The sequence below is a fragment of the Tauraco erythrolophus genome, chromosome 24 (genome assembly GCF_009769465.1).
Source record: "Tauraco erythrolophus isolate bTauEry1 chromosome 24, bTauEry1.pri, whole genome shotgun sequence".
Lineage (NCBI taxonomy): Eukaryota > Metazoa > Chordata > Aves > Musophagiformes > Musophagidae > Tauraco > Tauraco erythrolophus.
Window position 1 is genome coordinate 5347808 of NC_141488.1, and position 18091 is coordinate 5365898.

At 49.3% G+C, this 18091-nt stretch overlaps 1 protein-coding gene across 1 annotated transcript; it reads right to left on the reverse strand.

The window, feature by feature from the left end:
• Nucleotides 1-3975: 3975 nt before the first annotated feature.
• Nucleotides 3976-4905, reverse strand: NCMAP (non-compact myelin associated protein). Its single transcript, XM_009980436.2, has 3 exons — nt 4821-4905; nt 4608-4692; nt 3976-4117 (listed from the first exon to the last, which is right to left on the reverse strand). Exons 1-3 carry the CDS (start codon nt 4903-4905, stop codon nt 3976-3978), a joined length of 312 nt encoding a protein of 103 aa, XP_009978738.2.
• Between the last annotated feature and the right edge of the window lie 13186 nt (nt 4906-18091).

Below are 18091 nucleotides of genomic sequence, written 5' to 3' on the forward strand. Positions count from 1 at the left end.
CTGCCGTCCCGGCGTGCACCGCGCGCCCGCGAGCCCCCTCGTACGCTCGCCGCGCTGCGGGAGGGCGGAGCCGGGCGCTCCGCAAAGGCTCTCCGGCGGCTGCCGATTGGTGGCCGCGGCCGCGGAGGGTCGGTGCGCGCGCGGGAGCTGGCCAATCAGAAAGCGCGGCGTTCCAGCGGGGTGAGGGGGGCGGCTGTAAGACGTCCTGTCACGGCGCGCGGCTGGGGTGGGGGGGTGGTGTAAATTCTCCTCTCGCGAGACTTCGGCGTTCGGCGCGCGCGAGGCGCGGGTCAGGTGACCGCGCGGCGGCCAGCGGCGCATGCGCGCGGGGCGAACGGCAGCTGCCCGGTGTGGCGGCGGCGGCGCCGCTTTCCCGGCTCTCCACAGCCGTCTCCTCCCGCCAGCCCGAGTTCTCCCGCAGCAGAACGGGGGCCTCCGGGCCGGGGCGGCCCCAGGGGGTGCGAGCAGTGCGGCCCTGCGTCCCGCCTCAGGACACCGGCGCGTGGCACGGCGCTGGCTGGGCGGCGGGAGGTGGAGCGAGAGTCGGGTCGCGGTCCGGTGGGGTCAGCACACGTTTGTCCAAAGGAGCGGCCGTGGTGTAGCTAAAGGGCTCGCGCAGCCTTCAAAAAGGCAATACTGGTTTCCTTTAAATAAAGATTATACTGAAACCGCTGCTTCCCGCTTTGTCAGCAGGCCAGATGTGAGACGCACGGTCTGACAGATGTCGTTCTGGGAAACAGGTTGGTTACAGGGCTCGGGAAAAGATTCAAAGAACGTTGTTACATTTTTAATCTACTTAGACCGCCAGCGGTCGTACCGCTGCGTTTCGCACAGCCCCACTTGGGACAGTGTTGGATTCAGTCCTGGAGCAGGGGCAGGAGGGCTGGGCGGGGGGGCAGGTGGTTTCTGAAATATAGTGAAGTTGGCAGCAAAACTTGAAATTGTTTTGTGGTTTTGTCTGGTTGCAACTTGTCAGATTGGGAGGAGGGCACTAGGTGGAGCTGTGTGCTCTGCTGAAAGAAGGTGGGGGACACGCAGGGGTGAAAGCTGCCTGGCAGAAGTTTCGGGAAACGGGACTCCCACCCTGAAATGAAAACTGAAACGTTTTCCTCGGGGACTTGCATCATTAATGTGCCAGTTGTGAGACTGAAGGATCCAACCTGCTGACGCTGTAAATCCTAGAAAACTTTTAGGAGCAAGAACTCTTGCAAGACCAACTAGAAAAAAAAAAAATCCCCCTAGAAAAAAAAAATCATCAATACTTCTTTATGTGACCTGCAGATTAAACGTTCTCATTGTCACTGCTGACTACAGCCCCGGGGTGCTTCGTAAAGAGAGAAACAACGAAAGAACAGAGTGAGGAACTGGAAAGGCTGGTTGTGTTACACTGCTGAGCAAAAAGGCTCTCAGGTTCTGTTCCACTAGGGGTTCGACTCTGTATGAATTTGCAGAGCTTCACAGATGGTCTCTAATGAGCCTGAGTGAATCAGTTCCTGTGTTACGTTGCCTGTTCTCTCCAAAGGCTCCCATGGGCTGGGATTTCTTTATTAGACCAATCTGCAATATCAGCTTTCACTTAAAATTAACCAGCAGGTTCATCTGATGGCAAGTCTGGACACACAAGCAGTTAAAGGAGAGCTTTTCCCAAAAACTGGGGCTTTGAAAGCGGAAGCTGGAAGCTGCTCAGACAGGGCAGGTGGACTCGGCGCTGAACAGCGTGGGATTGTTCCTGGAAAACCGTTAAACCCACAGCAAACTTCCCGAGCGCTATGGTGGTGGTGCAGTAGAAATACAGTGAATTTCATTTCTTAAAAAGGTGATTTTGCGTGGTCAGCATAAGCTCTGGATTTTGCTGACAGGAGTCAGAATGGATGGTGGGGGCCTCCCAGGCTGTGCCAGTATGAAGCAAATGTTACTGGTAAAACAGCACACTTTGAATTTTTCAGATTGAGCAATGCTGGTGTGGCCAAAGCAGGAATTCTCCTGCCAATAATAGTTATTCTACCAATCCAGTAGTACTGCTTATTCTGCTTCAGGGAAGCAAAGTGAACTTCATCGTTTCCAAATGGTATAAACATAAAAATAAACAAAATTTACTAGAAGGAGGTCTGGCTGGTAACATTAAAAAATAACAGGCAGATGTGGCTTATCTTTTCTAAAGATACTGATTTTGGTACAGTGGAACATACTCAGAAAACATCAGAGATAGAAACAGGAGGCCAACTCCTTTACATTTTTAGAAAAAAAAAATAAATTAATTGACACCTGCAGCCCCTTCTGAATGATTATATCAATCATTCCTGCCACAAAAAATAAGTTGGAGAACTAGGACAAGTAAAATATTTACAGTAAGATTTAGAAACTTCACAAACAGCTGTCCTAATATTTAGTTTGGAATTCAAACTGTGCTCCAGTTTCATACACAAAAAATAATAATAATCGCAAAGTAATTGAATTTAGTTTCTGCACAAAAATACCAGTTAGTAAAAATGACCTGTTCAAGAGATGGCTTCACATCTTGCAAAACATACATCACTTTCTCACTCCAGTCCCTCAAAACGCCGGTGTTGGGAAGAAGCACGAGTGAACCGCTGCAGGACAAAAAGCTGGAGGCTCTCAGTGATAATTCAGTTAGACAAGAGCAACTTCTCTCTGTAGGTCCCGAAAAGAGTTAAAATGCCCTACAAACGGTTTTACTATGGTCTACGGACAGGCTGGAGCCCTCTGCCAGCCCCAGCAGAGAGCTGACTGGGAGCCGTGTCCCAGTGCGCGACACGCACCACGCAGCAAGCCCAGACCACGACCTGGCTCCTGGGTGCGCTTGGCACTGTCCCGCCGTGCAGGGGGCTGATCCGTAAAATTCAAGCTGTGTGTGTCAAAGAGCGGAGCTGTTTCTCAGAGCCTCAGACGAGGTTTAATTCCTCCATCTCTTCCTGATCCTTCCCATCCGTGCCATCAGCTGGCGTTTCGGGGCTGCTTGGCCAACACACTCCTGAGCCAATCAGCCACCGAACGGCTGACAATGCTGCTGTGTGTCTGCACGTGGTGGGCTGGGAATATCCTTGGGAATTTCTTCGTTGCATTACTGTACACCCACGATCATCACGCTCGCAAAACAACTTCGCTGTCGGTTACTTTCTAGAAAACAAAAGTATCTAAAAATAGTTGGAGCCCAGTCTGCATTAGAGAACAAAGCACTTCAGGACGTAAAGCCTCACTGTCTCCTGCCTTTCCACGCTTGCTTTTTCAACTAAAGAACTTCTCAGGCTTTGTGTAAGACAAAACATTCTAACACAACTCCAGTAACGAACCTGAAGCAATTCTTGGCATGAGAGTGAAAACCATTAGATGTCGAGTTCATTTGGAAATGGGCATGTTACCAAGTTTATTGAAATATTTTTAAAATACTTGAAAATAAAAGGTAACTTTTTTATCTCAAACCATACATATGTGGCATTAGAAACACGAAAGATGAGTAAAGATAAATACAACTGTGATACTTCCTGTGCTATCCATCATGTATAAAATAGACCGCAACCCTGTTTCACATAAATCATAACAAACCCAGGTTCAGCCTGAGTTGTATCTTGCACGTTCAAATTTTTCTTCTCGTTTATCATCAGTCATTGCCGCACAGAAAAAGCTCAAACTCTCCGAGTGAGCAAAAGCTCCACAAAATCTGAGTGTCCATCTTTTCTTCCAACAAATGGGCTTGGTTTATTCGCTCTCTCCATACCCAGAGCTCTGCAAGAAGGCTCACCGCCTTTCTGATGATTTGTATGCCTCCACAAGTTGATTTCAGTCATACAAACTGTCCAGACCTTTTAATTTTTCCTCCCAAAGAGAGAAAGCAGGATTAATTACCATCTCTAGACAAAATAACAGCTTGTCGCTGTTCCAAACGCAGCGTTGCTTTGCCGAGGAGTCCCAGGAATTCCGTCTCTCTTCTCTCACAGGGAGGACGAGCGTTCCCAGTTACCTGTTCTGCAGGTGAATATCCACAGGTATGAAAGTCACAGCAGGATGCTGAGACATGCTGCTGCTGTTCTGCCCTAAAGCAGGTGGCATTGATGTTTTGGTGGTTTTGGGCTCCAGCTCCCGCTTCGCTCTCATGCGTCTGTAAAGGTAAAAATGCAGTTGTCACCAGGGCTGGCATGTGGTGTGGTCTCTCTCATGGTAAATACTGGGCAGGTTACATTGAACAGCCACTGAAAAGTCAATGTAAACCAGGATTTCATCCCAAAGACAGACACTAAATGGCAAGTCAGTGCTTCTAGAGCATAGAAGTCTAACCCAGTGCCCTGAAAAGTGAGAAATCAAGCTCCTCTCTGGCAGCTTTGATGCACTCAGAAGACCTTTCCTATATCAACAGGAACCCTAAAAAGAGCTTCCATCAAGCATCCTCCATCAAGAACCTCTTTCTGCTTCCTAGCAATGCAATCAGAGAACACTGATGGTGAGATTCAGGACACTTCCATCAAGCACGTTATAGTTTAGATTATCCTGGAAATTTTCAGCAATACTGAAATGGTCTGTTAGATGAGAGCACACAATGATTTTGGTTCATCTGGTCTCACCTTAGTGAAGTATAGAACTTGGCCACATACCTGTTATACGTTTTCAATATGAGCAGAACCACTGTAAAAATAATAATCACTCCTACTACGATGGCAGCAACTATTGCTCCAGAACCTAGCAGGGAAGCAGAAATGAAAAAAAAGTCTTATTTACAAAGTTGTCATTGTACTGTTTGGAGTTTGCTAAGTTCAAAGTCTATTTAAAAAAAAAAAAAAAAGCCACCACCCCACTATTTTTCTTACTTTGATAGAGACTTTGTTCTTGGCTCTTTGTGGTCACATTTACTGAGATCTGAGTGTTATTGATCAGTGGTGCGGCTGTCGTCATCTTGATTCAGCTACAGAAGGAAAACAAGTAGAGTGAGTTCATAAAATATTAACCAAAATTTGACAGCACAATTCAGTGATCATTAGGCAGCTACCCATTAACGACTCCGAGCACGCTAGGCGCAGGCTCACTGACTTGGAGTTCTTAACATTTTCTTAGTGGTGAAAATCTGGCCCTGCTGAAGTCAATGGAAATTTTACTACGATCCTTTCTTGAGCAATTTGCCTCAAAATACATGCTGCTCAGTATTAATCGGATAAAATAAGATACACACACAATAATGCATTGTTACCTATATATTATTGCTGTTATAAAAGTTTTGGATAAATATATATTTTAAATGCTTTAGGATTTTAGATTATCGTTTCAGGTTGAGATTCAGATCACTGAGCAAATAAGTGTGAAGAGTAACATATCTTTAAGGAAGGAAAATGTCAGCACAGAAAGGTTGAAAAACTCCTTTATTGAACAGAATTTAAAGTAGCTTCATCCATCTCACATGGAGAAGAAAAACCATTCAACACCCTAACCATTTGAAGTTCCAAAAGTTACATGACAAACAACGGCTATCCCATGACGGAGAAAAAAATATTGCCAGTGTGACCACGACAGAAAGTTGACGTGAGTTGGGACCGGCGCCTCGCTCGTACCAGTGTCAGCTCAGGTCTGTTACTGGGAGAGGACAAGCCTGCACGTGGATAGCAGAAAACATGCCTGCTCCTGCATTTTGGTAGGGTAAAACTGTAGATCTAGAAAGAGCAGCCTGTATGTTTACTGATTTTAAAAGCGTTTTCCAAATGTTTTCTAAATGTGACAAGTAACCTTAGCCATTAAAAGACTCCTTCAGTCCGAGAAGGGTGTGAATACCACTTCAAACAGATTTCTGAAACCATTTCAGAGCACTAATAACCTCAAACTATCCATCAAAAATTAAATTACTCTTCAACACCTGATACTGGAATTGAGTTTCCTGCTTCAGATGCTGCCCAGTACATACAGCAGCCAGGACTCTGCTCTGCTCTGTTGTACTCCATTGGGATATTGTGGATCTGTGGCATGTTCTTAGCAGCTTTGATTTTACAGAGCACAAGACACAGAATAGCCAGAAAATTACTGAGTGGATAGAAATCACTCAATAATAAAGAGAAACGCAAATGTGAAAGGCAGCCTCCCTCCCCTTCCCTTTTGTTGAGGCTTTCCCAAAGGTTTCTGCAAAGCAGCATCCATCAAATAAAACACACGTAGTGGCAGGGTACCGATTCGGGAGGTGAGGAAGACCCAGCTCTGGGTGCTTTTGACAGGCAGGGTGTTGTTTTGGGGTGGGGAGGCCAATAGCTGAGTCAACACACGACGTGAACTTGGGAGGCTCCGCTAACAGATGGGTGAGGAATGAGAGAGATCAGTAACCAGCAGGAAGGGTCAACGTCTGCCTGGGGTGAAGGATCAGAACTGCAAGGTCGATTCATTAAATACTTCGATGCCCTCAAGTTAAAAAGGTTGAGGGTTTTTTTCTTTAAAAAAAAACCAAACAAAATAACTCTGTCTCAAGTCTGTAACTGGGTCATTCTCCTCTGTCTGAATGAGTCCTTTGTTTAGCCAAGGCCAAGTTAATTCAGCAACATGATCGTCGACTGGAGTCACAGATCTTTCCTTGCTGAAAGAAATATTTTGTGTTAGTACAGCACAGCGAAAGGATTTACACACGGTGTGGAGGGACCTGCGAGAGGCACCGCAGCCCAGCTCACAGCACCATCCCCAGCCCTTTCCCCACCCATCCATTTGAAACCACCTTGGTGAAGGTGGTACCATTGACAAGCAGAGGCTGAAGAGACTCTTCGTCGTGCTGCAGGCTGGGGAAAGCTGAGCAAGTATTTTGACTACGGACAGAATTCAGAAAAAGCCACGTCCAGCTTTTGCCTCGTTGCTCCTGACTAGGAGAGCACAAATTCCAGATTTACAGAAGCGTTTTTCTCCTCTGGCTACTAAAATAAAAGTCCCAGATAAAGAAGGCTGAGAAGTTCTGCATTAAGCCATGTAATATTCATACTGACTTCCATCTGGGTCAAACCACCTTGGTAATGGTGAGCTATTTCTGCGTGAGTCACCTATAACCGAAGAATTTTTATTGCTGTCAGTGAAACCGCCTGTTTACAAAAAGGATGGAATTAATTTATCCAACGGGGTGTAACAATCTAAGATGCAATTTGAAAAATGCATCAAATCCTTTGTTTTTTTTCTGCATTATGTAGCAAGTAAAGAGGTCCAAGAGTCTCAGGCCAGGGTGGGAGGCACCAGTTCTCCACTTTACCTACAGCAAGTCTCAGCTCCCTTCCTCCCCTGGGAATCAGCCGGGTTACACCTGACCAAGCCCGTGCTGTGAGACTCCAGGACCCAGCAAAGTCCAGTGAAATCCATGGGAACCTACCACGGGGGTACTGCAGGCTGGATCCTACTCTGTTTAGAAAAACATCTGGAAAAATCAAGAGTGCTCAATAAAAGCTATGCAACAGGGGCGAAGAAATGGACTTTGACACAGCAATCACAGGACATTCTTTCTTTATGACACACGGCAGGCACTTCCCCCTGCGCCTGCACACCTGCCTGGGCTTTTGAGAGCCACCAATTCACCCCTAGTCCTCAGGATTGGGGGTGGGGGCACGCACTGCTGGTTATTTTTGCATCCCCATATGAGGGAGCTGGAAATGTTTCCATAAAGTTAAGCTTTGGGCACGTTTCCATTTCAAACAGCTTTGCAGATACAGCGTATGGCTTGTTTTGGCAAGAGGCAGCAATGCCCCCATTTATACAGCCTGCCTGGACCCCCTCCCCGGAGAATTCCAAGCTGAGCAGCCCTGCTCGTGTACGGAGAAACGGGGATCGGAGCTCATCTGTCACACACGTGGCAATTCCAGGAGAGGGGTGATGGGGAACAGAGGGGGGCGTTTGAGGTTTTTTCCAGGAGAGCTGGACTTTGGCAGCCAGGGAAGGCAGGTGATGGTTAGGAAGTGGCACCAATTCAGTGCTTTGCCACCCAGAAAAAAAGAGGTTTTAGCATCAAGCTGTGTTGCAGGCTCTGAACTAGACACAAAAGTCACCTGTTGTTTCTCCAGCAGTAATACAAACTAGTTTTGACCCAGCAGCTGAGAGAATTAATTCATCCTTTCAACTGTGCTGCTGCACAGATAGTATTTTCATCTTCTACTGTGGCCAAACACAGGCTGAAAACCTTATCCAGGTCTGAGGAAGAGCACTGGCTGCCAGCTCTGCTGCTCTGGGACTTGATTCCCATCCCAAAAATGTCAGCAGGGCAGAGTCGTAAATCACAAAAGCCACTAAGGAATGGGACAAAAAAAAACAGCACTGATTTGCTTGATTTCTGGTTTTCTTGCTCAGTATACTGGCCATGAGAGCTGCTAGGAAGGGGAATACTTTCTAGAATATTTAGAAATAGGCTGGAATTTGGGCTATTCTCTTCCCTCAGGTCCTCTTGCAGATGTAACTGTTTTGTTCAGCTCAAACCATTTGGGCTTGGCTCAGCTTGTGCATCAACCCAAGCAGCAAACTCACTCCCATCCGAGGGAGAAGTTGATCCTTCTAAGTAAGTCCAGAGTTTTTCTCCCTTCCTAAAAGTAACTGAGCTCAAGATCAAGGACTCAGCTTGCAAGCAATCCCCAGAGGAATCATAAACTGGTTTGGGTTGGAAGGGACCTTCAAGACCATCCAGTTGCAACCCCCCTGCCATGGGCAGGGACACCCTCCACTACACCAGGTTGCCCAGAGCTTCCCACTAGCTCTGGCCAGTTGTCTGGGATTTCCCAGCCCAGACCTGGGCACGCTTTAGTCTAAGTTTCCAGGCAGACCCGTGGAAGTCGGGATGCACAAAACCCCTTCCATCCAGAAATGCTGAACAAAACCAGAATTTTAAACCAATACATCATCCAAAAGAAAATGGTCTGTTTAAATGCGCTGTGATTATATAGTAAGGCTCTTTAAAAAGACATTTAAAATAAATCATTTGGTCCAATGGTTGTATTTGCAGAAGATGGAGTTACTTCATTGTTTAGGTCTGATGTGATTCATTTAAGAGGAAATGGAATAACATTTCAAAACAAAACTTCCATTTACATGCAACGCACAGACGATGCATCAGATCTCAGCAGAGACCTGGGAGCAATTTTGCAGCTTGTTCCTGAAAGCAATGCCCGGGGCTTTGTTTTGTCAGCAGGGGTTTTTTTTTAATTATTATTAGAAGGGTCTTACTCTACATTTTTAACTTAACAACTGTACACACACGAATGCTAAATTAACCAACGACAAGTGGTGTAATCAAGAGCTGCAAATAAGGAGCCTCATGGGACCCACCTTATGATAACAGAGGGGGGAAGGCGCGATAGGCTCCTTGGTCTGGTTTTGTGGAGAAAGGATTCCTCCTTCCCAACAACACGCAACTGTGTCTCAAGCCTTGGAGCAAAACAACTGAGCACATGATTTTCAGGTCCACGAGGTGGTCTCCAAGGCTCAGGCACTGTCAGTAATACCTTGCTTTGCCCCTGCAGCCAGGAAAGCCTTTTCCAACAGTGCAGCACGACACAGGAGTGATTTGTACCTCCTTCAAGGCTGGAGCAAGTTCACAGTTCCCTGCGCTGTGTCAAGAAGACCATACATCTTTTTCTTTCCCTCAGCTGTGCTTTTTCACCAGAAGGCTTTGTCCAAGTAGATATTGGGAGTTTTCTATCCCTTGGTATCTGGAAATCCTCCATTTCAATCATTGCTGCACAGATTCGATAGCTCAGAGGATGGCTGCACATCTGGAAATCTGGGATACATCCCCCGCGCGGTAAGTGCCGTGCTTTCTGGAAGGGATCCGATGCGCTTCTGTATTACGTTTTACAGCAGATCGGTACAGATACGCCACTGCATCCCAGAAACACTGCTGATATGCCAGAGGCAGCTCACGGGCACACAGTTCAGCCAGGAAAATCAGGGACATGAGGGACAGCCAATTCATAGCACAGAACAAAGCCCGAGGCTGATTCCCAGCTCGTCTGGACTCAGCAGGAGCTGGAAGCCCCTTCCACACGCAGAGATATTAGCAGAACCATATATCGGAGCAGCAGCTCCCAGCAGTGCCTGGCAGCATCGTTAACCCCCGATTTGGGAATGACAAACGTGGTCTGGTGGATTCCAAGACACCACAGCAACAGGCGAAGAAAATCCCCCCGCGCTCATGCACGTTCAAAGCGACGACTGTTGCCGCAGGTGCAAAGCATCCCAGGAGCCCAAAGCCCACGTGGGCTCCTCAAACATGACACGATCCAGACTCTTGCAGTGGAGAGGAACCGGAGCTGGGCAAGGACAGGCTTGGAAATCCTGGAAACAAGCTACCCGGTGCAGCTGCTGCCCCGGTGAGCTGGTGCCCTGCGGATGCTGAGCCCAGGCAGCACCAGCCTTCGGGGCAGAGGGACTCTGCCACCCTCTTTTACAAGCAATGAGGCAGCAGAGGCAGATTTCAAGACACTTTTTGCAGCTGGGCAGAGGATGGTGATGTGCTCATTATTTGCTGAGTGGATCGAATCTGACACAGCCTTGTCTTAGCCAGAGTCTGAGAGCAGGACAGGCAGGCGTTTAATCCACACGCTGAAATCCCTTCCTCTAATGGAGACGTGAAATAAGCCTGGAGAGAAGGTGCTGGGTAGGAAGAAATACGGTCACGCGTTCTGACGGAGCAGTTCAAGAGTTTTCTCCCCAAGAGAGCTCAGAATCCCACCACCAGCCCTGGCCCTGCCCTGCCTGCAGCAGGAAGCACGTCCCCTCTCCTGGGGACTCAGTTTCCCCAGCCGCGTTGCCTGGCTTTCTTCTTCTTGCCACTGCAAAGCGCCACAGGACAGACGTCGCACCTCAGCCCCGTTCCCATGGGCAATTCCGAGAAGGGGAACTCGATGGCCCATTTTGTGTTACTGGAACAGGACCGACAGAAACCACAAAAACAATGTCAAAGCAGCGTATCCAGCTGGAGAACAGCATGAAATTAATTAACATCAGTAGCACAGGGCAGATCTGGGCTCCTGCTGTGGCATGCAGATCTAGAATCGGGGCCAATTCCAAAGTTTCCCAGAGTTCAGAGAGCTTTTATACCTCGTCTGGCCAGTTTGCATCCCTTCCCTGTAAAGGGTTGGCTGAGTTACATGCGTGCAGCAAAGCTGCTTTCCAAGGTGGTTCAGACAGGGAAGAACAAGGAGTGTTTTAGGGACATCGAGATGGATGTGTACAGCCATACTGCATACACCCAGTACCAGTGACCCCTACCCAGTATCAGCGACCCCTCGCTGAAGAGCCCAGCCCGAAGGGAAGAGGGGAAACCCGGAAAAAATGTCTTGTGCTTTGCCAGGACATATGGGAAACTTGCCTTAGAAAACAAAGAGCTGCTGAAATACTGTCAGCCACTTGTGGCAAGAGAAGGAAAAAGGAGTTACTGGGAGCAAATTAAGACTCACAAGGACAATAACAATCCAAAAAAAGGAGACATGGAAGCCAAACACTTTGAAATCTATAGCCTATCCACCTTCTTTTCCAGCCAAGCCAAACCATGGCTGGAGTCCAGTATCATTTGTGAATGATTTGCCCAAACCGGGACTGGGATCTCAGGCTGGAAAACCACTTCTCCCAGTTCCCATACCATCCCATGCCTCCCTGTCCAGTCCCTTCTGTTCTCTGAACCTTTTGTTGCCTGTGGGCAAGTCACTTACCCAATGGCACGTAGATGCCAGGAACAACTCCAAGGAAGAAGGCGATCCCAGATGTGCCCTCAGGCACCCCTCACTGTATCCAGCAGAGCCGGAGAGATGGAAATGGCTACTCCTGGATTTACCTTGTACCGAGAATCCCGTGGGACAGCGCAAACACCAGCGGCTCGTGCCGTGACCCCCAGCGGGCTGGAATGAGCTCACACCTTCATGTCAGAGATCGGCTCCGCGCTGATCGGCACAAACCGCAGCGCGTGAATCGACACGGCTCCTGTTTGCCGGCCGACGGGCGTGCGTTTTGCTTTTCTAAAGACAAATACATTTGCCAGGTCAAGAGTTCCGAGGCTTCCAGTACGGACTAATAAGTAAATAGGAAACTTTGTCATTCCAAGTAATTATCTGGGTTTCTGTTCAGAAGCATGAAAGGGCCATGCAGCACGCAAGGCTGCGGCGCTTCGCATCGGCACAGCAGATGATGGGCAGCCCAAGTGCCCCAGTGCTGCTGTGACGATCCATGGGCTCATTTCACCCTCCTCAGCCCGAGCACTGCCAAATCCCACCCAAAATCACTCTTCTTTGCAAGCACCCCGTTGAGCTGTTAGACGCTGACGTTAGGTGGGATGAATCTAGGTGTGTGTTTGGCCCAGGGGGCTGTCGCCATCCAAATGGGGGGATGTGATAAGGGCAGAGCCCCTTCCCTCTGCCCACTCACCCAGCCTGGCACTTGAACCAACTGCACCGTCAACCTCGTAGCTGGGCAGGGGGATCCCCGGCTGGTAGCTGTCCCCCACCAGCTGACAGCAAGGAAACATGGTGACTCCAGGGCCCCTGGAATTAGGTTATAACTTTGTTGCTCCATGGTGGTGGTTGTGAAGACATTAAGCTAAGTATGTCAGTGGGAAACTGGATGACTCAGACATTTTTTTTCTTGCGTTCCTCCTCGGTGATCTCCATTCACACCTCACATCATCTCTCTGTGCAAAAGGCTGAACAAACACTACAGGTTTTTGCTGCGTTTCCTGATTTCTGTGCCTCTCAATAAAAGCAGCACAGTCATCCCCAACACCTTTGTTTCCTCTCCCACATGCCCAACAATCGGCCAGGTCAAGGCTCACTCGCCAGCCCCCACCAAACCCCCTCCCAACACAGCTGCTCTTCAGCGATGCTGATCCCAGCCTGGCACAAGGATGTGAGATCCCAGCACGTGAGGTATCACCCTGGGGAACAGGGGCTGCTTTGCGCAGCACCCCGCAGGGTGTTCAGCGTTGATGGATTTACCCCCTGAGCGCAGTAGCTGCCGATCTGAGCCCATTGTAGCACTCAGCATTATCACTCAGGGGCTTCTCCAGCTCCTCTGTGCGCTAAATCCTGACTGATTCATTGTTTATTGCCACAAGTAAGAAGAATTATTTAGTGTAACTAATAAAAGTCACGCTTTCAGCAGCAGCAGACAGACAGGAGCAGGGCTGGACTGGAAACCTTCATGAATTACTGCCAAGAGAGGAGCCAAGTCTACTGCCAGTTGTGGATCAGAGTTTCAGGATTGCTGTCCTCACGCATGTGGTACAATGTGCTCCCCAGCTACTGGCCTGGAGCTTCTGCAATTCAAGCTGTTCATCTACCAGAAAAACCCAAATCTCAACACTGTTGTAAGAACCTCTGTGAATTTAATATCCTTCAGTTTTTTCTGTATTAAAAACCCCACGGATAATTCTGTATGCAATATAAAAATACAACTCCTTCCACTTCGCAAACAGCAGGATGAAAGCAGTCGCAAGATTTCTTTGAGCGCGGCATATGCAAACTTATTGAACTGCTGAGGCACATTCTCCTCTTCCAAGAACACCGTGTAGACAACACATAGGCAGCACGATACTTCACGCTTACACCCCATCCTCCATCCGAACGGTTCAAAGCTCTTGGCAAGCCCTCAGTGTCCAAACCCGGCATCCACAGCCCAGTTACCTGTCCACACAGCAAGACAATAATTTACGGGGCTGTGAAGTCACCGATGACCACTCTGCCTTTGTCTTCTGGTGCCAAATCACTAAATCAAACCCTCCTGCCCAAACGCTCCATCCAGCACAATGTCTCGCATGAGCAAAAACTGTTTACGAAATACTATGCTTCCTTTAGCAAGGACTTCCTGGGGCATTAACTGCATTAATTACCGTGAAAAACCAGAAATCGCAGTTCGATCCCGTCAGCATGTTCCCAAATAAGGAACGCAGTATAGTTTTGTTCCGTGCTGGAGACACGCAGTGAGCTGTAACACAACGCTCCAAGCTTTCTAAGTTCTTCTCATGTTAAATATTACCCTGCCAGCCCTTTCTAGCACGCCGCTCGGCAGAGTGGAAAAAAAAAAAACCCAAACAACAAACCAACAAAAAAAACCACCCACAAAACCTTATTTATGGTGCTGGGGTTGAGTAAGTCAGGAGGAGGGATGGAGCATATCCACAGTGATGAAAGGACACTGCGAGCGAGAGAATAAGCTCCTCAGTAGATGCACGAACTTCTCTCTGGGGAGGAAGCAACTTGCCAGAGCAGTTCCAGCCCCCGTACCTTAAAGGTTCCTCTTTAATGAAACAACTACTAAAGCACCAGTTTAGCAGAAAATCGTGCAACGGCATCTGCTCTGTGTTTCCACCGGGTTTAGAGTTACCGATAAAGAACTTCGCTGCACGTAGCAGGCTTTACTGTCGCGTATCCAACCGCTCGCACGTAAACGCGGAGTAACCCCCCCTGAAGGGACTATTTACAGCCGTTTCACCGGCACCAGACAGCGGCTGAAGAGCTGGCCGGTTACATTCGTACCGATTCGAAACCCGCACGCAGAGACACGCACCCCTCTGCCCGCCCGCTCACCGCAGGATGCTGCCGGCGTCCGGCGCTCCGCGTCGGGCCGCGCTTTCCCGCGGGGGCGGCGCTTCCTCCGGGGCCGGCGGTTCCTCCGGGGCCGGGGCTGCCGCCGGCTCGGCCCCCGCCGTCCCGCTCCCTCCGCAGCCGGGCCGGGAGCGGGACCGGCTGGAGCCCGGCAGCCGCAGGTGGGTCCCCCCGGTACCGCCCAGCCCGGCCCCCGGCGCCGCCCCCCCGGCCCGGCGGGTGCGGGGCTGCCCCGCGGGGAGGGAGGGGACGCGGGGAGCGCCCGGCGCGCAGCCCGCAGCCCCCCTCGGGGCGGGAAGGGGAGAAGGGGGAGGACGGAGAACGCGGGGGCTCCGCCGCGGGAGGCGGAGGCCGGGGTTGAGCCCGGCCCAGCGCCGCGGAGCGAAGGTGACACTGGTACGGGTGACATGAGCAGAGATCCAAGATTTTCTGCTATGGTTACAGCTTCGCTTTGGGCACAGCTCTGGGAAAGCGGAGGCTCCTGGCGAGGTGAGTTTCTGGTGCTCGGTTTGTGCCAGCTGAGCTGGAGAAGGAAGGGTTGCTGCAGGTGCCCCCACACCTTCAGGCAAGAAGTCGGGCAACGACAGAGAAGTTGTGGCTGCCCCATCCCTGGAAGTGTTCAAGGCCAGGATGGATGAGGCTTTGGGCAACCTGGTGTAGTGGAGGGTGTCCCTGCCCATGGCAGGGGGGTTGGAACTGGATCATCTTTGAGATCCCTTCCAACCCAAACCAGTCTACGATTCTATGACAGCAGGCTGCTTCCGGTCAAACCCAGTGGGGTTGGAGCATTGCTCCCTGGCGTCCTCCTCGAGGGCTGCTCCATCCCTCCACATCATCTCCTGCAGCTCCACTGGAACTGAGGATCCTCCCAGACCGCACCTTTCTCACCCTCCCAACACAGGTGCCTTGCAGTTCCAGTAGCCCGGAGGAGAAAACTTGTGGTCTGAACACACAAGTGTCCGCAGCCGTGGGGCCCGGGCATCGCAGCCTCTGCAGAACCCTGGCACGGGCACCTTTCTAAGCGCTGCACTGATAAGGCATTGCTAAAGCAAACAAGCTCATTAATGAATTACTAGTAGACAGAGGCAGCGCTGGGAGAGAGAGCACCAGCTCGTTACTGCTGGGTCTGCCAGAGGGAAAGATGGAAAGAAAACACCTAGAGGGCAAAAGATTTTGTCTCACACTTAAAGCTGGAGAACCTACTACTGACAGAAGCTGGGAAGAAGGTGCCTTTCTTGTCCACCTTTAAATTAAGCCTTCAAAGAGAGGACCAGACCTTCTCCAGCCCACAGCTGGGGTCAGATAAGAAACGGAAGAAAGAGAAATCAGGAGCTGGCTCGAAAAATCAAAAGCTCATTTAAAAATCACAAAATTTAGAGTAAGTATCAACATTCACAGGGATATTTCTTTCTAGTATTTAAATCACAGTTTTCCCTTTGCAGCCATGAAGGAAAGAAGAAAACAGACTGGGAAAAAAGGTAAGACTCTTATGCAATCATGTTTCTCCAGAAGCTGCTGCTTTAGGGAAAGCACCAACAACGGGGACTCACAAAAGATGGCAACCTCGGGAGGCGGCCCCATCCCAGGCTGCACATGCAGCCTGCAGATAAATTGGGGTTAAAAACGCGGGTGCTTCCTTACCTTGCAGCTCTCAGCGTCTTCCCGTGTGAGAAATGCTTTGTTTTAGGTTAGTGATGAGGCAGAGGTGGAGGAGTGCCTGCGGCGGATCCCGTGGGAGCAAAGATGACATGATGGAGCACTCCGAAGCGACCACCACAGCAGGGAGCACGGGGTGGGAGATGGCTCATACCCAGCTGGAGCCAGGCAGCTCTTCTGCCGGGACGCTCTCTTCCCATCAAGCCCCAGTTACAGAAGCATTTCAAGTTCCCTCACGACTCGGTTATGCAAAGAAACCCGATACCTGGCGCTACACGTACAAAACCCCCGCGTCTCGCTCGGGCTCGGGCTGTGCTTTCCGCCCAGATGAGGAGCGTTGGGATCTACGCGCAGCACTTGGCGTTACACACTCTCTTCAGTGCAAAATAAGACATAGTGAAGCGGAGACGTCATTAATTCCACTCCTGATTTTCACTGCCTTGTTCTAAACAAGTACGTTCCCTTTGCGGCAGGTACCTGAGGAAAGACAATTACATCCTCTCAAGTAAAACGCCCTCAGAGTTTCTCTATGAAACATCATCTGCGTTTGAAAATTATAGAGGGTCCCACCGGAATGAAATGGCATACAGCAAAACAAACCAGAAAGCCCAGGGTAATTGTTTCCAGGCACCACCATGTGCTAAGTACCCTTTCGACTATTAAAAAAAAAATCCACCTTAATAAATTAAGTGTCATCTCTCTTACAACGCTTGAGAAGGGGTGTGAACATCTACAACGAAGCCAAGTAAAAGCTCAACAAAAGCAAATGTGTTCTCTAAAAGCCTCTAGAAGAGGAGGGTGTGACTTTCCCAAGTGCTTACTTGGGAAGAAGTCCTTCACTAGGTCCCGATTTTACAGCCCTTGCACCATTACCTGCAGCGTACACTAGGTTCAGACATTGCTACGGACAAAGCTCTGCTTTCAACACCAGTTACTCAGTTTACAGATCCTCAGCTGCCAATCCTGATCTTATCCCACCAGCAGTGTTACTGGAGGACCAAACGAGATACTGGGATGCTCCAGAACCATCATAAGGAAGTCAATGAACGTCAAAGGCCCTAACGTAACGCTCAGTTAGAAACTCCAGGCCCACTCTGCAGCCTCAGAAAAAACAGAAGGAAGAGACTGTCGTGGTGCTGGCAACTGAACACCACGCAGCTGCTCGCTCACTCTCCCCCACCCCTGGGGAACAGGGAAGAGAATTAAAGGAGAAAAGAGCAGGAGACTTGTGGGCTGAGATAAGAACAATTTAATAACAAAAAAATAAAAGTAACACTGATAAAATAATAATATATGATTATATATATCGATAACAATCTATACAAACAAGCGATGTACAGGGTAACTGCTCACCACCTGCTGACTAACGCCTGTCCCATCCCGGCAAGCGATCCCGAAACAGGTAAATCCTGATACCACAATCCCAGACAAGTGAGAGGCCCGAAAGAGAGTGAGAGGGAGATCCTCGAGAGACCAAGAGAGCCCTCCAGAGAAAATTCCAAACTTCCCGATCAACCCTCATCGATATACTGGGCATGATGCTGCAGGATACAGAGTATTCCATTGGCCAATTTGTCCCTCAATCCTAAAACTAAGTTAAAATCCTAAGAGGAGTCGTGGGCCCTTTGTCCCAGCCACGCTCCCCCCAGCCTGGTGTGCTCCTGCACATGGCAAAACACAGGAAGCTGAAAGGTCCTGGATGTCTCAGCACCAACCATCAACACCAGTGCGCTATCAACGTTCTTCTCAGAACAAATCCCAGACTAAATCCAACACGCAGAGCTCTTCCAGCTGCTCTGCTAAACAGAAAAACTCTGTCTCAGCCGAAACCAGGACAGTGACAAAACCTAATGATGAATTAAGTCTCATGGAATTTACACATCCAGCTTACACCTCCCAGT